The 24,036-nt window shown below is 34.0% G+C and overlaps 2 protein-coding genes across 2 annotated transcripts; both read right to left on the bottom strand.

Moving 5' to 3' along the window:
* Positions 1–1,846: 1,846 nt before the first annotated feature.
* Positions 1,847–5,809, bottom strand: LOC136843016 (uncharacterized). Its single transcript, XM_067111005.1, has 5 exons — positions 5,697–5,809; positions 4,618–4,748; positions 3,695–3,868; positions 3,145–3,254; positions 1,847–2,123 (listed from the first exon to the last, which is right to left on the bottom strand). The coding sequence occupies exons 2-5, from the start codon at positions 4,738–4,740 to the stop codon at positions 1,952–1,954; spliced, it is 579 nt and encodes a 192-aa protein (XP_066967106.1). The 5' UTR covers positions 4,741–4,748; positions 5,697–5,809; the 3' UTR covers positions 1,847–1,951.
* A 2,487-nt stretch (positions 5,810–8,296) lies between these two features.
* Positions 8,297–12,612, bottom strand: LOC136842347 (uncharacterized). Its single transcript, XM_067109604.1, has 4 exons — positions 12,487–12,612; positions 11,419–11,598; positions 9,367–9,476; positions 8,297–8,905 (listed from the first exon to the last, which is right to left on the bottom strand). Exons 1-4 carry the CDS (start codon positions 12,610–12,612, stop codon positions 8,701–8,703), a joined length of 621 nt encoding a protein of 206 aa, XP_066965705.1. The 3' UTR covers positions 8,297–8,700.
* Between the last annotated feature and the right edge of the window lie 11,424 nt (positions 12,613–24,036).

Below are 24,036 nucleotides of genomic sequence, written 5' to 3'. Positions count from 1 at the left end.
AACATGTCACAAACAGAGGTCGTCAACTTATCGCGCACACGTCACAAACAGGTTGAATACAAGTTAATGACTTATTGGTAACCGTAACCAGTCATTCATACGATTATCCAGCAATGGCAAAGACTCGTTCTCCACTTACGGTCTTTGACTTGTTTTCAACCTGTTTGTGATATGTAAGCAATAATTAGCCGACGTGTGTTTACAGCATGTTTCACATACTGTGGATCACCCAAATGCAATAGAGGTATGAAAACCAAAGGAATTGAATCATCCTCACTAAAGTTATGTAACTGAATTGTACTGAACACACACTTCTATAGAAGTCCGTTAATTAGACAGTAATTTAGAGAACCACAGAAATATTGTTATGTGGAAAAAGATAAGTATATGGTAAAGTCTCCTTACTTAAATAAACTCCATACATGAAATATAAAAGACAACTCTCACTCTTTCTATCTCCATTTATTATTATTATTATCATTATTATTGTCTATCTCAGTCATCCTATTCGACTGGGTGATATTTATAGTGTGGGGGTTCCGGGTTGCAACCTGCCTCCTCCTCCTCCTCCTCCTCCTCCTTATTATTATTATTATTATTATTATTATTATTATTATTATTATTATTATTATTATTATTATTATTATTATTATTCAGAAGATGAACACAATTCATATGGAACAAACCAACGGGGGCCACTGACTTGAAAATTAAGCTTCCAAAGAATATGGTGTTCATTTTAAAGGATAACAGAAGGTAATAGAATAAACAGAAAGAAAAGATCAGTTATCAGAAGAGAAAAAATAAATATCAGGGGTGTCTTAATGATTTATTGCCTAAAAATGTATTAAGAATATGTATCTAATCATGAAGAGAGAGAGAGAGAGAGAGAGAGAGAGAGAGAGAGAGAGAGAGAGAGAGAGAGAGAGAGAATTTCAAAATCGAATTAATGTCAGCACCTACCAGGCCCACATTTTCTAAACGTCTCAAGGAGTCTTACAATTAGGTTATGCAAATACATTTGGGGGGAAGTTTCCATACACTTTGGCGTCCCTTCTGGAGTTAGGCCAAATTCAGAGCCGTAAAATAAAGGATTCTATTTTATGCGATGCGTTTCCAAATTCAATTTCACTTTATTACGAAAGAATTTATCCAGAAATTTTCACATACTATTCAAGTATAGCAGAGGAAACCCTGGTATTTTATTTCTTTTGTCTCGTAAATATATTCTGATGTTAGCTTCCAGAATGTATTAGTATTTTCTACATAATGCATTATAAGTACACGAGAGGCAAGTAGAGAATAACGTATACAGCTGTGTAGCTCGGGGGAAAATCATTCTTTTTTACTTCTGTATTATGAAGGATAACTCAATTTAATTATTTGTTTTTTTTTGCAGTGTCTTCTTTTATCATTTACTAGCCTATATCATTTCATATTATAAAAGGCAAGACTATGTTTGCCATATATAAACGATTAAGTTAAAGATGAACACAAGTCTTTTTGATAACATAGGACCAACTTGTTTGCGTAAGAAGGTACGTGTTAGAGAGCCTCCCCCTTTAAAAGAGTGTTTACATTTTAGGCTTTAAAGATTTTAGGTTTTGCACGGTTTATTTTGTGGCCTTCGCCCGGCACCCTTAAAGAAATTCTTAAGACGCTGTCATTTTATCAAGATTTTATGAATTAGGACGTCTTCCAGTGTTTGATGTAGGGGTAACAGGTCTCCAGAAGAGACTCTGAACGTGGAAATACGTCATGAGATGCGAATTAGGCCTAAAGAGGAATGAATAATCTGCTAAGTTTGCATTAAGAGAAAGGGTTTCACGAGAAAACAAAGAAAAAGTAACATCAATTAAAAGATTTATTTAAAAAAATTCAACTTCTTGTTCCCAGTTACAAAGATGGTAAGAAGTTGGAGAATAGTGAAACTTGATAACTTGTTTTCCTCTTAAGGAACAAACGTTCCATTGTGCTGGACAAATTTCCTGTACTCTTCCATAATCTGGTCGGCTGTGAAGGCACATTTTGGGTACTGAGACGGGCAAATGTGACCTTCCTGCCCATGCCAAGCGGCTTCATCGTAGTTTCCGTAAGTTGTCCCGTCACTTTCACCTAGGCCTCTGAAATTGCAATGGTAGGGAGGAGGTAATTATTGATATTATAATTCACAATGTGCATAGTCCCGAAATGAATTAGTAAACAATGTTGTCTTGAGAACCCGAAAAGCATCAGTGCATCTTTTTCATTCCCCTAAATGACGATAAAACCTCTAAATAAAAAAAGTAAAAAAATTCGAGACAATCAAACCTTTCTTTCAATGAAAATTTAAGATTTAAAGAACTGTATCGAAATTAAAAGATTTATCTATGGACACGAAATAAAATGACATAATAATCTCCTTATGATACAAGAGAAAGAATAAGATCTGAATGGGTTCTATCATATAAGAATAATTTAAGATGTATATAAGAACTGAATTAGGAATAATCTCTTAAATCCCATCTAAGTATTATAGTTTCAGTGAATGATAAAATCTAGTTTTTCGAAGTTAGGAAGGAATAAATGAAGTCGACCGAATAGTGATGAGTAGATGAAGAAAATATGAAAAACAAAATCCCATCATGCAGATAGTCAAGGGTACAGCCTACAGGGAAGAAATCTTTATATTACCTGATTACACCTATGGTACCACTGCAGTATACGCTGTTGTATTGGGCATTGATTTGATTAATGATAGTTAAAAGCTTATGATAACGTGAGTAAATTGATGCCAGATAATTTACATCGCATTCTAACAGCAAAAATTATCCTACATCATTTGTGTCTCTTAGAAAACACTCATTGGACAATATTCCAAAATCATTTAAAGCTTTTTGTCTCTAAACATTATCGCAAAACATTATTCCTTTGTGATTTGTAACATTCTTTCACTACGAGTGTTCCTAAAGAAAATTTCTAATGGCAAGGAAAATTCTTCAGCTCTAACTATAAATGGATGCTAGCCAATTTCCTTATTGCTTCAGAGACTTCGTGGCACTGTGTTGCTTATATCATTATGCAGTTTTTCTTATGAATTAGCATTATACCTACAAGAACTGCCATTTTCTCTCATTCAACATTAATGCAGCTTTTCTAACTGACCTGTAAGGGAGGAGGATCTGAATCTCGTCGTCAGCCAGATTCCTTGGGTCCTTCTGGGCCAGTTCGCAGACAAGCCTCAAACCACACTCGTCCTTGTCCTCATGGGCAATCTGGAGTGATAGAAAAGGGGAGAGATTACTAGAAAATTTCAAAGTAAGTTGGGACGCATAAGGATAAATAATGGAAGACGAATTTTGCCTCTCTGAAACTGATTGACAATCGCATACAAGCACAATCTATGACCTATGTACAGTTTTTAGCTGTCATTAAATATATATACGTTATTTCAGATTGACAGATGTAACATGGCGCTATGAAATTGTAGGCAGAGGCTTCAGAGAGAAAGTTTTTATAATACAAAAACAGACGGCGGTATATTAGCAAGATATAAGGGGTATTTACACTGTACAGACACCATCTCTCTGTCTATTTATGTCACTTTAACTGTACACACACACACACACACGCACGCACACACACATATATATATATATATATATATGTATATATATACACAAATATAATAATAAAATAAGTACTTGACACTCACCCTCTCGTAAGCTTTCTGAACTTCAGCCTCCTCGAGGAAGGTTGAGAGACTCCTTCGCTTCCTCCTGCCGTAGGATCCTCCGCACCAGCCACAGGATCCCCCGCATCCTCCACAACCGCAATTATAGCATCCTCCTCCATGGTGACGGTGATGATGTTTACCGGCAACGACGCCCTTTAGAGAAGAATAGTGAAAACATAATGAAGGGATTGCAAATATACAAAAATGACAGATGCATATGAATATCAAAAGCTTGTCTTAAAGATAAACTGTTTTAATACACGAATGATGATTTTACGCACAGAGCTTCTGACAAGTGGTTTGTTTCTGAATGGTTTTAACGGTATTTTCCTTTTCATATTGCTTTGCCATTGCACAATAAAGTTTTCAACATTAATTTTGGAATTTTAATCATCATTTCTGCCACAGGAGTTGATGATTTTTGCAGCTTTTGCTGACGAAACTAAGCTACTTTCACAATGAATTTTTTTCTGGTGAATACATACAACTCTCACTTATGTTCACAATAATCTCTAAAGAGACATGAAAGTATTCGTACGTTTATAAACTTTCTAAACGATTTGTTCCAAAAAAATCGATTATTTTTCCTCATGCAATAAGATATGAGAATTATAGAAATAAGAATTGTTTATCTCCACTTCTGCACATAATTTCGTCTCCAGTTCATGAAAGGTTTTCGATATTCCATCACACTAGGCATTACTAACACTTACGTTTTGTGTTTGAAGATAAACTCTGTCAATTCACTTTAAAATGCATTAATTACACCATTCAACAACACTCATTTAAAAACGGGTCTTAGTTCTAAATTCACGAAGAAAAGTCCACCAACTTTGAATGCATTGTTAGAATCTAGTCAGGTAAATTCGACTAAGTCTGATCCGTCTGGATTTTCTGCTTACCCCTGCAAAAGCCAAAGCACCCACAGCAGCCACGCCAAGACCGCAGCAGGGGGACGCCTCAGCTTCTAGGTCGCACGTCAAAAGACAAGCCATAAGGCAGGTCAACACGCTTGTAACCCTCATGGTTTGCTCTGAAGAGGGAAAGAAAAGAAGGTCGTATATTCCATGTAGCTTAGGAAAATATGAACTGCGACGTTGGCTACTAGTTGCTAACCTTTTGTTATATTATGATATTCACCCGTAGAAGAATAACAGTATAGTTTTACAAGCTACTTTTTCTTAGAAAATATTAACCGGAATATGCGTTAATGAACTTTATTCACATAAAAAAGAAATAATGTTTAAAAGAAACATTTAATATTAAAGAACCAATTTTATGACATAGAATTTCTGATACACTAGCATTGTCTCTCCAGCAGTTGATGAAGATAAAAGTCTTGTAACTGTCTAAAAAGTATTATCGACCCTATTGGTTTACAGGTTGGCTCCTTAAAAATAAATTTAATTTCTATTGGAATAAACTTATAAGATCTAATACTGAAATCTGAATTACAAAATTCAAACAAGAAAATTTTGTGAATTGTGGAAACGAAATGAATATCTTTTTACGTTTACAAATTGATATGTGAATGAGGTACTGTTTCACAGCTTTTAAGCTATACACACCAAGAATCACACATTATTTGATATAAAAATTTTATCGTCTGTATTTCGGCAATAAAACATTGGAACATCAACAAAAAAAAATCTATGGCCGGTTAAAAATGCACCGTGGACTGAATATTTTTGTTATACAATTGAAGGTTTCCTTCAAGTAACTGTACAGGAGCTTGCATCCAGGAAAAATATCTAGACTGACCTGAAACGGCTCCATTTGTTATCCCTTGAAGAAAGAGTGAAACAAATAAACAAAAAGCGATTTCTTTAACAAAATGGCTAAAAGAAGAATATAACTTTCTTAAATTATGGAAAACATATTTTCTCTCACTTTCAAGGCAAAAGAAATTTTCGTCCTAGTGTTCAAAGAGAAAATATTTCTCGCTTTGGGAACACAGAAAAAACTTCTTTTCCTAACTTACCTGAGTTACCTCCGCCTATAATTCTTTAAAAGACCCTAATGAAAGACTGATGGCGATGCTTGAAGAACCCTCCAGTTATATATATACTGCAGGTACGCTTCGTCTCCCAAGGCAAATCGAACCGAAGGTCAGAACTAAAAGGATGGGAAAAGAATTATTTGCTCGGAAATGCCAAACCTGACTTGAGGTCTTGTTCCAGGAATCAATCTCTGACGTCACAGAGCCAATATCCTCACCTGATAAACAAAGCTAAGACCTTGAATGATCATCCCAGAACACCGAAAGGCGAAGAAACTTTGTCCCCGTCATGCTTTCTGAATCTGTGAAAAAAGACAAACATCTTGAACAGGCTGCAGTGGCGCGAACAATGGTTCATTCTTATCTTTACAGGCTAGTTGTTTTAAGGAATGGACCTCGATGTTACTCTGTCTGTAGTTTATAGCAGCTTGGTACTATAGACCTAGAGTGTTCTAAAGAGTTCAAGAACTTCTGATATATTTTCATATGAGATATATGTTCGTTTTCAAAAACGATAAAGTAGCAATACTAAAATGGGGCTCAATACTTGATTTTAGCTGCAATCAGGATAATAATTATTAAATAAAAATGCTACGAAAGCTTATATGAGCTTTAATCTGCAATTCTTTAAGTGACGAAACTGTAAACAAGCAAACGGTAAATGTAGCAAAACAGAGCAATTAAGTTTATTAGTGACCTTAAGTGTACGTAGGAATGGAAGCTAAATCTATTAATGAATACTTAACAGTAAATGCAACAGCTAGTTATCAAGATTTCCTTTGTAATATTCATTGGTAACCAGGAATTGATATTAAAGACTCGTCGTGGTTTGTGAGAACTTGCTTGTGTTCTAACTTTCTGCAGCGAAGTATTTGTCGACATGAATTCTCTTACAAATAACTGAGTGAATCTGGAATTGTCTTCTGTATTTTATCAGGCTTGGCTATGTGATGCTACTTAATCATTAAGTAATGTAGATCTGCACAGGAACTGTAGGGATTATATTAGAGTTCGATCCCATACGTGGAAGAATGTAGTATTTAATTCGTCAGTACAAATGTTTAAACACAATACTTAGATTGTATTTTTGTTGACAAGTTTTGGTAGATTTACAAACATACACTTTTTGGAACACCATAACGTGGAAAACATGGATATTATTCCAATACTTGTAGAAATACCATAAAGGCCGTCATTTTTTGTTTTCAAAATCGTCGTTGTAAAATACATTCTATTTTTCTTGGTGACAATAGATACACAAATATGGTTACAACACGAATCCTAATTATAATACCTGTACCATTTTTAAGGAAGTTCACATAACGGCAGTTAACGGCAGTTCACAGTTGTCTCCTTATAATACTTTTTGTGGTATGTTTGCTTCCAGTCACACAGGATATTCTATTAAAGGTGTAACGCCTATACTGTTGAATTTGTTCTTTTGAACTACGAACAAAAGGAAAGGAAATTACATTCATCTCATTTTCAGTTTTTGTTTATAAACAGCTTACATTCTATTATTTTTGGTCTATGTTTAAACAAAATATCAAACCTTAATGATAAAAATTAATTATCATCTTAAATATTCCGAGTGTTTTAATCCAGACCGATATTATAATCTGCATCATTTTCACAGCCACATAAACTAATGTCTGCTCAAGCCAATTATTTTCCCTGCACAAGTGTTTATGTTGAACACTGGGCTTAAAACTGCCATCTGAGACATTCAATAATGGTCTGTAATGCAGGAGATAGTAATCAGTCGATTGCTGTTATTTTCTTAATGATCATGTTTGAGGGACCAAACAGCTGTTACATTATTACAGCAGTTTAGGAACACACGTGGTCCTCAATAGCACCAATTATAGCAGGTGCCTTATTGCTCTCTGGAAGAGAGAAAGTACGAAAGAAAGATTAAAATCTAAAGTTTTTTCAGCATGAATTGCTTTACAATCAACAATGGTAATTTTATGCAAGAATCTCATAGCACTTATTTCAGTGTTTATAAGAATGGTTCCATTTTTCCTACTCTACCTCAGAATGGTTCCTTACATAAAAACTGACGTGGAAGCCTTCTGCAGAAAGCAATTGTCCATGATTCACCCAATTAGTTTGACTGAGTCTTTTGTTTTAGGGGAGAGGATTTCGATATATATATATATATATATATATATATATATATATATATATATATATATATATATATGCACATATATGTGTGTATATATATGTATATATAAACACACACAAAACACACACACACACACACACACACACACACACATATATTATATATATATATATATATATATTATATATATATATATATATATATATATATATATATATATATATATATATATATATATATATATATATATATATATATATATATATATATATATATATGCATGCGTATTGCTCTTAAGCAAGCTCTAGACATTTTTCCATCAGTTTACTCATTATGACTGTATATTACATTCAAGTAACCGTGACACCATTCAAAATACCAAATCTGCATCTACGACTGCTTTGATCGTCTCATAATTGGTGGATAGTCACATACAGAATTAAGTTAAGTTAAGTATACCGTAGTTTAACCAGACCACTGAGCTAATTAACAGCTCTCCTAGGGCTGGCCCGAAGGATTAGACTTATTTTACGTGGCTAAGAACCAATTGGCTACCTAGCAGCGGGACCTACAGCTTATTGTGGAATCCGAACCACATTATACCGTGAAATGAATTTTTATCACCAGAAATAAATTCCTCTAATTCTTCATTGGCCGTACGGAGAATCGAACGCGGGCTAAGGAGCGTGCTAGCCGAGTACGGTATCGACACATCCAATGAGGAACTACAGAATTAAGTAATAATTACAAGTTATTCATACATTTAATAGATAAGTATTACAATATAATTAGATCTGGGAACAAAAAAAAAAGAAGAAAAGAAATATGCATCTGCAAATCTAGTTAGCCCCTCCATCAAACCGTATGTGCTGAATCATCAATTCTGAAGAGGGCAGAAAGGGTCTCATTAGCAGGAAGTTGCTCTCTATACTCTGTCATGATCTGGCTGGAAGAAAAGAGGCAAAGAGGGTACTGAACAGGGCACTCGTGGCCTTCCTGCCCGTGCCAAACTGCTTCGTCGTAGTCCCCGTATATGGTACCATCGCTTCTGCCTTTGCCTCTGTGAAAAGAGATCAATATGAATTATCATAACAAGCAAATATTTTTCTTTTTTTATATTTTTGCATAGGTTAGCATGTGAATTTCCTGCATCTCATTTAGTGCCTTTTGGAAGTATTAGCATTTCTTGGTTTAACATTAGCTATATTCAACGACCTTTTAAATTGTACTGTTTCCATGGAAGTTTTAACGCAAGGCAACTTACAATTGATCACTTATAAACTTTAAATTCTGATATGAAAAGAGTTTTTATTACAATTCTTTATTTCACTGATTACTGATTTTTAACTAAGAATGAATTACTAGCCCCATTAGACAACAAGCACATTCGTCATCATTCATTTGTTCATCCACTTTCATTGGCTGAAATTCAGTACTCGTAGCGAGTATTATCTTTCACTGGCAGTAAATTAACTGTTAGTACAAATAAACAAAGAGACTTCTGGTGCTGTTGTCACTTACCGATAAGGCAGTAGGATTTCGACCTCGTCTTGAAGGAGTTCCCTCGGATCTCGTTGGGCCAATTCGCAAAGAAGTCTTAATCCGCACTGGTCCTTGTCAGCATCCTTTAACTGTTAAAAAAATGTAAATAGATAAGTAAGTGCATAAATAAATATATAAAAACATCTGTGACCTTCTTTTGTTAGTTCTACTAAAATGAGAGGTTAATGTGAAGACAAGTGGATTTTATCATTATGTTTGGAAGGAGTGTCTTTGTTATGAATAAGGCATGTGAGCTGTCTGTATATATATATATATATATATATATATATATATATATATATATATATATATTATACAGATACACACACACACACACACACACACACACACACACACATATATATATATATATATATATATATATATATATATATATATATATATATATATATATATATATATATATATATATATATATATATATATATATATATGAGCCTCGATGGCCAGGTCGGTAGAGCAGCAGCTTCGGACTTCATAGAGGTCTGTGGCGCGGGTTCAAATCCGCAGCCGGTCGGTCAGAGAGGCGGACACTTTGCTATCCGTGTAGACAACCCGGAATTATGTATGTAATCAACGGATAGGTTTGCTTAAAAGCAAATGGGTGTTACAGACTAATACACACACAAACAAAGCCACTCCAACATCTAAAAACATAACAGACACCTCACACGTCTCGAACTGTCGACCTAACCTCGCTGCTGGGAGAAAGGGAGCTGGTGATGGTACGATACATGTACATTCGCAACCGGGGTCTAAGCGATGTCAGGCAGGGCAGCCGATCGAGGCTACGGTCTACCTCAAAGCCAAATCACAGTCCTTCAAAAAAAAGAAGGCACAGTGCTTACCCCATACAAAAAATGGGAAAAAAAGCACATTAAAAGAGGATATATATATATATAATATATATATATATATATATATATATATATATATATATATATATATATATATATATATATATATAAGAATTTACAATACTGTTTGAAAATTTAGCGTAAACTGAGGATTCCTTCAAATATGCATTGTTTCCTTAGCCATATTAGTTAAATGTTTGTGCAAATTATCTGATATATAATCTGTTTCATAAAACAAATTTTAACAATTATAGTAGCATCATTGTACAACATAACGAAATGATAAGAGGTTATAATTAATGATTCATTGGTAAATGGAAATTTAGTTTCCAAAATGGAACGCAGTGTTCACTATATTCCAGAATTCATATATAAACATTTATTTAGCCATAGTAAATCATTTTGTAAATGTTCCACTTCAGCGGTAACATTGTTTACGCTACATTAATTCCTTTCTCCTAAACATCCAATATGAAAATGAAATTGCACTTTCCGAAAGCATTACAAATACAAGATTCCCCATGTTAGGATGTAGCACAGTGCAGGCAAATATATTCTCGTTTGTTTGAAATATATTTTGCTTATGCTTTCGGGGGGAATGCATTTGCTTTTGCATAACAAGCGACAGTAAGCGGGGATTTATTGTGCATTTCCAGTGTTGTTTATCTTTTTACGTTCGGAATATTGTGGCAAGAAACAAATATATATACTGAAACAAATATATATACTATATATATATATATATATATATATATATATATATATATATATATATATATATATATATATATATATATATATATATATATATATATATATATATATATATATATATATGTATATATATATATATATATATATATATATATATATATATATATATATATATATATATATATATATAAATATTTAATATTACATTGCCGACAATGTACAGTCTTGCGTGAACGGATACAGAAATCACTCATTTCTACAACTCATACTTGAGATAATAAGTTTAATAAGTTTTATTTTTAAATCTATTAGCATACACTTAAAGGAAGTATCTATAGTAAATACAAATGGCAGAAATTTTATTATTTTACGTTTTATAGGAATATAGTAAACGCTAGCATCGAAATAAAAACAATTACAGACGAACAATAAAACTAACCATGCTATAAACATCATGAACCCATTCCTCCTGCAGTAATGATGCAACACTTCTGCGGCGCCTTCTGCCGTAGTAATCGCCGCCGCACCAGCCACAGCCCCCGCCACAGCCTCCGCAGGAACACGACTTGCAACCTCCGTGACGATGGTGTTTGTAATAGTGCTCCGTCACTAGCACGCCCTGTGATCAAGGAAAGGACAAGTCTTCATTGAGTATGTTTTGCGTGATGTGCATTAAACTGTATACTTACATTATTATTATTATTATTATTATTATTATTATTATTATTATTATTATTATTATTATTATTATTATTATTATTATTATTATTATTATTTGTAAACATTCTTATATAAGAAGGGAAAATGCCAAGAATTTGTATAAATTTTTATTAACTTAAATAAGAAGTGAAAATGCTCAGAAACTATATTACACGAAAACTAAAACAAAGGAAAAAGCTACTGAATTTAATATGATTATTCAATTTGGAATAAGATTTCATAGCATGGGATGACTTGTCCGGATTGATTCTTAAACCATATGCGAGTTAATAATTATGAAAATATTTTTTTCCAGGAAGTGGTCTGATTTAGGACCACACTGCTGATGAAGATTCTCAATGTTAAGTGAACACTCATAGATAGAAGAGTATCCAGTGAAGGTAAGGAAGGCTGCAGGTGGTTATCAGAGGTGAAGCATATTTGCTACTTTTAACTGAAGAAGCCACGAGGTTAATGCTGTTAATGTGAATGCTATTTGTGAAGAGGAAAATCCCCACTTATTTTTATAAATTTTTTAATATTGTAGCATGTGATCTTAGAGCTTGCACGGATGGTAGTAATTATGAGATAAATGAAAATATGCATTGCCTCTCTCCGAGAATAATGAGGTGAAGTTTTATGAATATTGAAGTCAGAATAAAATCTGCAGAAATATTTTCATTCGGAAGTTTCCATCTAGTCTAAAATTTGATAAACTTCCCATACAACTTTTAACGCAAGGCAAAAAGAAATAATGAAATCATTCAAAGACACCAGACAGCACTATATAATTCGAGAAAAATCTCACCCCAGCGAAGGCCAAGGCGCCAACGGCAAGCGTTCCTACACCGCTACAACAAGGCTTCGTCTCCACGGTAGAAGAGAACATCAGCGTATTTGCTATCAAGCAAAGAAGTGTGATAGAGACTTTCATGGTTCAGCTAAAACAAAGAGTCGTCATGTGGTTAGTTGTAAAAAGAGGAGGATGAAAACTGACAAATTATGCATATAGACCACTTATACATTAACAATATATTCAGAGATCTGTAAGATCTTGTAATGCGGATATTTTGTCTTCAAACTGGACCAATTTTTAAGTTAAATGAGAGAAGTTATTTTGAAGAGTAAACAACCATTGCTGAAAATTGTGACACACCTTAGGCTAGCGCAAGGGAGAGTGAATGAATATTCCGAGAGCCACTCTTACCCCCGGTGGTAGAACTTGAAACCAGAGGGACAACACGGAATGTGACGCTGAATCGTTTAATCTCCTCAGCGCCATGAGGGTTTGGTTTATATATGGTAGACACAGTACTTTCTATTCATGTTCAAGGACTAATCAGAAGGACAATTTAGAGGTCCTTTAGACACTGAAAGAGGAAATCTTCGGCAGTAAGTACATGATTGGAACCTGTCTTTCTTTAGCAAATGTTTCGCGTAACTTTTGTGGTAACTTCAAGTTCACAAACACAGGAATGCATATGCTGTATATATATATATATATATATATATATATATATATATATATATATATATATATATATATATATATATATATATATATATATATATATATATATATTATATATATATTTTGGGTTCTTAGGGGTGCACAGTCCCATTTGGGGACCCTCTTATCGGCTGGGAGGCGAGTGAAGCGAGCCAAAGCAGCTGGGGGATTCGGGAAAATTTTTAGAATATGAGCAACTGTAGGTTCATTTTTAAGGCACTTGTAAATGCAAATTTCATAAATTTTATTTCTTAAAACTAGGTGTACATTGAATAACTGAAGATCCATTTAATCCAGTTATTGGGCCCCTCAGAAGATAATTAGGACCCCTATAAGCAGTAATCAATTGCCTTAGATCGGCCCTGCCCTTACCCCAATTAACGTTACCCACCCTCCTCCGATCCGTATGAGAAGGCCTATAATGGGCTCTAATATTGGGAGGGGGGGGGCCCTCGAAGAGCCCTATTTCTCTTACATAACATTTTTGTTAAGTTTTTGTTCACAAAATTGGAAATTGGGGCCATTTAGTGGCCCCCAGATTTTCGGGTCCAAATATAAATGGGGCCCTTGACCATTTTGGGGTCCGGGGGGCGATTTCAAACAGTCCCCCTCCCCTCGCCCCCGCCCCCCCCCTCAGAGACCCCACTGCTAGAGACAAAATCCACGAAGGAAAGAGAAACAATGGAGTCCTGCAAGGTCTTTCGGCTTATAGTCCATACTTAGATGCTAAGTAAAGGAATACCACTGTTTCTCTTTCCTTCGTAGTTGTTGTCTTTATTATATATACATCACGTTCCATATTTTTGTGATTCAGTTTCATTTTATATATTTTGTGATTCAGTTATACATATATATATATATATATATATATATATATATATATATATATATATATATATATATATATATATATATATATATATATATATATATATATATATATATATATATATATATATATATATATATTCTTCTTCAGTATATATATGAATTATTATTTTTAGCCAATGAATGATGAAGAAATGGGAGTAGTTGGTGCTTATAGGCATTTGTTAGTAAATGCTACTTCTATGTAATGAAAAGTCCAGCTGGGAGGAAAGATGGATTAGAACGTTTTAAGTTGATTTGGTTTGGGAGGATAATAGATAAGTTAAAAATATATATGATTTGCAAGCCGAGGATAAAAGAGAGAGAGAGAGAGAGAGAGAGAGAGAGAGAGAGAGAGAGAGAGAGGCACTACTATATATGCATTAGGTTCTTCCTACTGATTACACTGCCCATCTGTTGCTGGCCCGGCCTGGTGGAAGTTCGCTAAACATGTTTGTATAATGACTCGCATTTTCTCCTGTCAGTTACCGCAGCCTACGATGGAAAAGTCCCATCGTAAACGAACGTCCAGAGATCCAGACCCAGACGCAATACGACTTCCTTCTGTTTTTTCTACTGGAGCAAACACTCGGGGTTTCTTTGCTAAGGGCAACGTAGTGGCGTAAAATGACCAAAGAGGAAATGAGAAAATACAAGAAAATTCAAAGGATAAATGAGAAAAATCAAATGAGAGAAATGAAGATATAGAGAGAGGTACGCCCAATACGGAAACGTGCCTAGCTTTCTGTAGCTTGCCTTGACTGAATGTTTGCAATAATGAATCTATCTATTTAATGGATTCCTCATCTATCAGTGGTAATGTACAAAGAAGGTAGGTAAAACGCGTCAAGATTTTGAAGACGAGAAAGTAGAAGAGTATACAGAAGATAAACCAAGGGAAAAAGTTTTGGAAGCAAGATGAAAGGGAATGGTCAGGACAGATAGGAAGCGAATCTCCTCGGCTACCGGATGAGCAAATAGGAGGGGTGATCTTTGGAAGGTTCTCGTCCCTAGGCGATGGGCAAATAGAAGATATTCAGTGTCAGCCATTCTTGTTTGCCATTGACAGTTTCTTCATCTCTACAATCAAGACGAAGAGCGAAACTTCTCTCTTTGAGCTTCAGTTAACTTCTTTTCCTCTCAGTTTCAGTAATTACGCATCTGTTTTGTTTTGTTATTTAATATTACCAAGTCACTACTATTGCACTTATTAAAAGAGAGTAAAAACGACTTTGAAAGAACACTACTTGCAAGCCAGGAGATTTTTTTCTTTTAAGAAGAAGAGACTGGGAAACACCGCTATCCTCACGTCCGCCGTTTGAGCTCTCTCTCTCTCTCTCTCTCTCTCTCTCTCTCTCTCTCTCTCTCTCTCTCTCTCTCTCTGGACGTTTCCGGTCATTTGCTAAACAGGATAAGACTTAATGAAGAGCATCATTGGATTCATCCATTTCAAACATCTAAAGAAATACAATAACGAGAAAATGAAAGACTTTTTATGCGATCGCTTTGTTCAGGTCTATGATAAAGCATCATTATAGGGACAGACTCTTTGCAAAGAAATTGTCCTTCACAAATTAAAGCGATTCTTTGCCTTTATCTTGGAAATTTGCCCTTATCCACAAAATTGAATTTTTCCAGACACGATGAATCTCATTTGAAATAAACGAGTAGAAGAAGATCCTTCATTTATCCTATTTTAGAGTTTAACGTTTTTATTAGAAAAAAAAAATCTTTATTGCAGGGAATCCATTTGGTTGAGAGCTTTATTATCTACTACAGTAAAGCTATTTTAAGGTTTTCCTTATGTCTCTGCTCCTTACAAAGTTTTATTTCCTTCATTGATTCCAAAGAAAGATTTAAACACTAAGGAACTTAATTATTATTATTTCAATAGATGAAACTTAATCACACGGAACAAGCGCACAGGGCCATTGACTTGAAATCAGACTTCCAAAGAATGTTGGTTTCAACCTCCCACCGCAGACCCCACACTGCAGGAGCAACTGATCATGATGCAGAGCCATTGATTTTTCATCGCCCTTGGGGAGACGCGAACCCGCGACATTTGAGTAGCATTCTCGACACTAACCACTGTACCAGCGGACCAGCTAAACATATATATGTATATATATACGTAAACAGTTTAAATTTTTTTAAATAGGTTTTAGAATAGATATTCCTTCTATATCAATCTTTTTAGAACTAAAAGATATTCTCTCGAAAGGACATTTCAGTTCCTGCCTAAAATTTTAACATATTCCTGTATCCGTAAAGTGTATTTTAGATCTGAAGGGATTAGGGCGTGTATTTGTAATATCTTTTTTCCAAATTTCTAACTTCACTTTATGTTGGGTTTAGTGAGTTGAATTTTCAAAAATACCTTTGATCCTCTCATCTATCATGAGCTAGAGGTTTTGCACCGGGTGTTCATTGCAATACACAACTCTCATAAATTCTGAGCGAATTTAACTTTAGCCTTGACCTTTCATTCATGATGAAAAAGTAATTGAATTAACAATATTTGTGTTTAGAACAAGACTTGGTGGCTGGTCATTACTGTACTAGATAAAAGAATTTTTGGTTGGTGAACAATTATTTCCCTTTCCTCAAAGCTTTCACACTAATTAATTTTGTGAAATTACAATATAATTACAGATGTCTAACATTCCGGTTTAAATTTAAAGAGCTGATATTCACATATGGCGAGATTGTATAAAAATTCTATTTAGTAATCATTGCAGGGATATTATGGATGGGAAACGCTGGTTACTAAATAGAATCTCTATATAGTTTCGTCAGATGTATCAACTTTTTAAAAATTAAAACGGTATGTTGGACATCCATAACTATATTGCAATTTCACAAAATATTTAATATGAAAGCTGTTCAATTTGAAGGAAAGGGAGATGATTGCTCATTAACCAAAATATTTGCATCTGGTAGAATAATGAAAAGCTGCCATAGTGTTCTTCTAAATAGATAAATATCATTCATTCAGTTATTTTTCCTTTAAAGTCTGTTGATAATAAAATTCGAATTTAATGGAGCTACCTCAGGGCTTTCTCAACGGAAAACGAGTGACAGCAGTTAGCTTCAAATATCTCGAGATATCAGGAGGAAAACTAACAGCATGAAAGGGGACGAACCTTTCTCATTTTACCTTCAATGGAAATCAAACAGAAAGTAGGACGTTCTGAGCGCCTCTGACAACGCGTTTCCTTTGAATTTCAAAGAATTTCAGCAGCTGATGTGGAGTTGAAGGTCGATTTCATCCGGTTTGTTTCTCATTAGGCTCCAGAGGTGGTTTTCCCTTGCAACACTAGTGGTGACATACGTATATTTTGCTTCTGCTATCATATGATTTATTTTTTCCCTCCGTTATAAAATGGTAGTCCCTCATAATTTTATTTGCTTGGCTCTTTTATTTCATGAATGTTTGCTTATGTGATTAACTAGAAATTCAGCATTAGTTCGTTCGTTTTTTTCTGTACACAATATTCTGTTATATGCATTAGTCATCTTTTCTGCATCTTGAAAAATACAATTACGTTTTCCTATTTCAGTCTTGCACAGATCTCCTCTCTCCGTTATCTATAATAACGGTAAAATCCTTCATTCTTTGACACATTTAACATGTAGCTTGAGAGATTTCAATAATGTTTTGTATAAGAGCGCAAAAGAATACGACATTATGGCGAGAGAAATACTAGGAATCTGTGGATTTTTTTTTATGAAATATTGCCAAAAATACAGATGTTCAAAATTAACATCTGTTTGGTTGGAGTGTTTGGATATGAAAATGTGCATCGACTATAGTTTGATGTAATGTTTTCATTGGTTCCGCTTTTAGACTTTAATCCTAATGAAATCAGAAGTAAATCTCGGTAATCAGATTTGTCCTTATTGTGAAATGGCGGCTAGGAAAACAAGCACCTTTCTTTTAAGGTCTAATCACGAGATTTCTTATGGCGACCATAGTCGAATGACTACAAGCTGGGTTCGCACCATTTTACAAGTGTTTTTATAAATCAGTTTATAAGTAAGCCCGTAGTTTAATGAAGATGATTAGAGAAAAAATCAGTCTTGATGAGTTACAGATAAATACAGCCATTACAGCGCAATAAGTGAGCCTTGATAAGCTGCCCATAGATGTAGCCATAAAATGGTTTATGACAATTTTGATTACGTCATTAAACGAAATGATGAAACAACACCTCAGTGAATGAAATACTTCTTCCTCCTGCCACCACGAAGACCGAGGCAACATTGGCCTGTGAAATTGCGTTTCCATTTTTTGAAGGGGAAATTCCTAGGCAAAATGATGGCATTTTGATTAGGTCTCCATTTTTATCCAGACTGGTAAATTGGTTTCAGATTCGCTCTATGAATAATTTCAACCTCTCCTGGTGCGAAGGAAAAAAAATATTTGCCTGGTTTATAGGCCTTATTAGAATGTTAATTGAACTGCTTTTTTAATTGCGGAGTTCGCTGCCTTAATCTGTTCAAATCCTGTTTTCATTTACGCATGAATAGTTTTTGCGTGGGAATCTAAAACATGGGTGTATTTACCTGTTTGATCGGCTTATCTTTATTTAGCCGGTTCGTCACAAAAAATTTTATTGCACTTTTTTTTACCTTCTTTTCTGGCCGTCACTCTCGATTTTAATAATAATAATAATAATAATAATAATAATAATAATAATAATAATAATAATAACATATAGATCAATAAATAAATATATCTTAACTGAGCTCTAAAACATACGGCAATCATTTACGTCGACAAGATTATCATCATATCCGGATGTTTTTATTTTAGGAGTGCAAGCAGCGTTCAGTTGCAGTAATCTCGAAGAGACTAATGGTTTTATTGTATATCTATGAACCTAATTAATCGACCTTATTGTGGAGGAACTCTGTCTAGGGAACTTACGAACACATTAAATGACATATTATCTCGCGTCCATTGTAAAACTTTACTCGTCACTCCATCTCAGAAAATATTAAACAGATACAGAAACATCGTAATCCATTTTCCTAATGCGCTTTTAAGCTGAAATATGCTCTTTTCAATCTACATATTACGGCACACGCTTTGCTTTCATCTGACCAGTGCATCTTCTGTTTTGTCTAGATTTATAATTAGGCCTACTACCCTACGTTAGCTTATGGTCACTGAATGTTGTCCATTTGCATTCCAGACTTTTGTACAGTTTAAGCTCAGCTAGTTCAATAGGCCCAGCATAGGGTGTTTCTGTCTGTTAGCTTAGCTAATGCATGTTGTAGCCTACGGTTCGATAGTGTAGGCTAGACTAATAGGCCTATTGATCGTCCTCTATAACTCTTATTGAAAGTATTACATTTCAGAACGTTTTATTCGCTTTTATATGAATATGCAAGATCGTGAAAGCTTGCTTTCCAAGCCGGAACAGCAAAAGAAAAGGAAATACAGAAAAAATGTAATTCATATATAATTGCTTATTTAAAGGTATTCATTATTACCATAGAATTTTAAAGTCATATCAATGAACTGGATTTGTAACGGTACTTATATTTACTCAACGCATTGTAGCATCGTCTGGTTATTTGATTAACCGATCTATCCACGGTGGTAAAGAAAGGAAATCGGTCTTTATTTTTTTCCAACATAATGTTTAAGTAAACTAAAGGAATACCTTCAATAGAGTTAGCCAATAATTTACATTTTCTATGAAAGTCTTGAAATAAATTAATAGAAAATGTATTTTAGTGGTAACTACACAAAATATGACATCTGCTCCTCAAGTTTGCGAAGACTTCTTAAAATATTTTCCCAAAGTATAAAATTGGACAGAAATAACAGTGAACGGTATTTATGTGTAAAGATTAAAAGTATTCAATACACTTTGACGAACAACAGTTAATTTTGCTTAGCATACTCACTTTTTATGAAATCGGAGAGCAGCGAAGGCAAATGTTAATGATAATTTCTGCGTATGCTATGTGAACTGTAACGATACGACCTTAATCTCAACGAAAAACTTCTAGTTTTTATCCGTAGAAATCACATGTCCTCTCTACGAAAGACATGGAAAGGTCCCAGTGTCCTTGCTTTAGTATGAACTTGGGTTTGCGATAGAAATCTGCATTTCCTGAAAAAGTAAGAATACTCGTATATGCCCTATGGTTAGTATTTCTCATTGAAGCCATGAAATTTAAGCAGATCATTACACCCCATTTTCTTTATCTTTATTATTTGTTTGCTTTCTGTCTTTTTTTTTAGGCACGAACTAAATAAGCAATGAGTTTCCCTATCCTATTGGCCTCCTCATCTAAAACGGCATAGCTTGGTAAATATTTCTTTTTCTACCAAATATATATATATATATATATATATATATATATATATATATATATATATATATATATATATATATATATATATATATATATATATATATATATATATATATATATATACATATATTGATAGAGCAAACGAACAGACTAGGTATTTCACTAGATATCAAACCATGTAACTGAAACTCGGTAGCGTTTTACTAATATTTCAAGCAAAAACGCTTCAGTTTTCATTAGGAACTTCTAATATCGTGGCCATTATAAGTGAAAGTTGTACTTCCCTACTGAGCTTGGACATAAATGATAGGTAAATATGGCAACGCGTGACTTTGGTCTAAATCATAACGAACAGCAAATAATAGTCTAAATGTATGGTGGTGCGTTAGTAAGTAATTTTCCTGCTTTAAACTGTTTGAAGTAGGTATCCTTTGAGAGAAATATTGAGATGTTACGTTATTTCTCAGTCAATACGAAAGCCATTATCAGTATCCAAGTTTATGTAGGGGAATTCAGAACAGTGGTTAATTTATATCGTACCAGGTTATAATAGAGGATCCCTCAGCAGATCTACGTTAATGTAAATGGCAACTGGATTAAAAAAAAATAAGTTTTACTATAAAATACTTCAAGTTACAGGCGCACAGCTTTATATTTGTAACTCGAAGCCTCTTAGATGACGGTCCCAGTATGTTTGAGGGTTGAAATCTACTTATTGTTTCATCGAAGTGCCACTCACGTTGACAGGCACATATATCACATAAAAAAGAAAATTGCAGTGAAACACGCACGCACACACACACACACACACACACACATATATATATATATATATATATATATATATACATATACATATACATATACATATACATATACATATACATACACACACACACACACACACACACACACATATATATATATATATATATATATATATATATATATATATATATATATATATATATATATATATATATATATATATATATAAAAGGGTTGTCATAGAATTGTGTAACCTTCCAGTTTATCAGCAAGCCTATAGGGATAAGGCTGCCGGACCCACGCCCTCTATTTTGACACTAATAGGCGTTGGTACAATTTATAGCTAGTTGGACTGGTTTGAGTAAGCCGGAAGCGATCCACGGACCTAGAAAGTGTTAGCAGACAGCTGCAACGTTCTAAAACTAAGCAAATTTTACCCGACTCAATTTTTAAAGGTGTGTGAAAGGGTCACCATATCCCTGCGTCAAGATATACATACACACACATATGCAAACATGCATATACACATATACATACATATGCACATATATCTCTCATATATATATATATATATATATATATATATATATATATATATATATATATATATATATATATATATATATATATATATATATATATAATTATATATATATTAACTGTCAGCAAAATTTCGTCCCTGGCATAACATCAGGTGACCTTATGGCGTGCGAAAGAGATGGTTTGAAAAGACATGTCACGTGAGGCATCATTACTCCAAGAAAATTATATAAGACTTTATAAAACATCAGGTCTTGCTTTTAACTGAATGGTAAATTACTGCAGACACTTCCTGCTTCTGAGACGATAAATATAACTCACGGGATTTCTCGTTAACGAGTGCTAGTAATTCTTAAGGGTCAGTGTGCTAAGTATAGGAAGTCTGAGGAATAATCACATTTTAAAATGCTTTTTCATGGGTATTTTTGATGACTGCGTGAGCGCAGAGGTATACCAGAAAACTGGATGGCCAACTTTGTTTCTGCCTACGAAACCTGCATATGGATTTGCTAGATCTTTATAATTATTATAAAGTAATTTAAATTAGACCATGGTAGAGGTGAAAACTGAAGCAAGATGAATTATAGAAACTAGACAGAATAATAATAAGGTTCCGAAAGGAATGGCAAAAAAAAAAAAAAAAAAAAAAAAGCGTCAAAGCTCAAATTAATTTTGCAAGGGATCTTTGTTACTGACGACAGCTCGTCGTTTAAGGCAAACCTTAAATTATATCAGCAGGGGTATGCAAATGCAGCTTCATATTAACTTTTTTCTTAAGTCATTTAAAAACAAGGGAGAACACAACTAGCCTTAAACTAAATAATCATTAAATCGGGCATAAAAAGCTAAGGTTAAGAAATCTTGCCCATTGGCAATTATGACATGAAAAGGCAAGCGACCATTAGGAAAAGCTTCTCCTAAATACACATTCCTTGTAACGAGTAGAATAAAATTAAGAGCATTCATGCAAGTGGATAAGAAAAGTTATCAATAGACCGCTATATTTAGGTTCTAACATTCCTGTTAGATTTGTTTTTGTCGGTATATCGTGCTTGTTCGAATATTCTTTCTGTGGAGTCAAGGCTAAGTTTGGTGATGTTTCTCATTTAGTTTGATGCTAAAGGTTACGTTTTCCCTTCATGAGTGTCCTAAGGATCCACTAGTTATATATATATATATATATATATATATATATATATATATATATATATATATATATATATATATATATATATATATATATATATATATATATATATATATATATATATATATATATATATATATATATATATATAATTATATATATGAACAAATGTACTGGGATCTTCAGCATTTTGTTTTATATTCCTTGGCCATATTAATAATAATTTTTTAATCATATTTTCACAGAATTCGAAATAATATTGGTCAAGGAAGATTTAACCAAATAAGTACAAAAAATTACAAAGGCAACACTATTGGCCAGTACACAAACTATTCATAGAACAAAGGTTACAGCTATTCCTCGGTGCAGAAGGATCGATTGGAACAAATGAATGTAGAGAAATGTCTAAAAGTCAAATGAAAACACTAAATTTATACTCTTACGTGCAAATGCGTTGAAGTTAATGGGCGTTTTGGGGGTAGCCAAGGCCGGAGGTGGTTAGTTATTCCATATTGATTGGAGTCATACCAAGTTACTGTTGCTCTTGAGGAGAGAGAGAGAGAGAGAGAGAGAGAGAGAGAGAGAGAGAGAGAGAGAGAGAGAGCAGTTTTTTAGGGCTACAAATTCCTATTATGCCCACTCTTAGTTCCCGAAGAGAGAGAAATTATATAAGATAACACATTCTTATTTTGCTTAATCTACACTGAGAGAGAGAGAGAGAGAGAGAGAGAGAGAGAGAGAGAGAGAGAGAGAGAGAGAGCAATTTTATACTACCGTAAATTCTTATTATGCCTACTCTTGATTTCTGAAAAGAGATGAATTTAATAAGAACATAATCTTATTTTGCTTAATCTAGACTAACAGAGAGAGAGAGAGAGAGAGAGAGAGAGAGAGAGAGAGAGAGAGAGAGAGAGAGAGAGAGAGGTGATGGATTTCTGATAATTGCTTCCATAGGAGATTGAGAGAGAGAGAGAGAGAGAGAGAGAGAGGGGTGATGGTTTTCTGATAATTGCTTCCATGGGAGAGAGAGAGAGAGAGAGAGAGAGAGAGAGAGAGAGAGAGAGAGAGAGAGAGAGAGAGAGAGGTGATGGGTTTCTGATAATTGCTTCCATGAGAGAGAGAGAGAGAGAGAGAGAGAGAGAGAGAGGCGATGGGTTTCTGATATTTGCTTCCATGGTGGCGTGATAGGG

The sequence above is a fragment of the Macrobrachium rosenbergii genome, chromosome 10 (genome assembly GCF_040412425.1).
Source record: "Macrobrachium rosenbergii isolate ZJJX-2024 chromosome 10, ASM4041242v1, whole genome shotgun sequence".
Taxonomy (NCBI): Eukaryota; Metazoa; Arthropoda; class Malacostraca; order Decapoda; family Palaemonidae; genus Macrobrachium; species Macrobrachium rosenbergii.
This window is presented reverse-complemented; position numbering and strand designations above follow the sequence as displayed.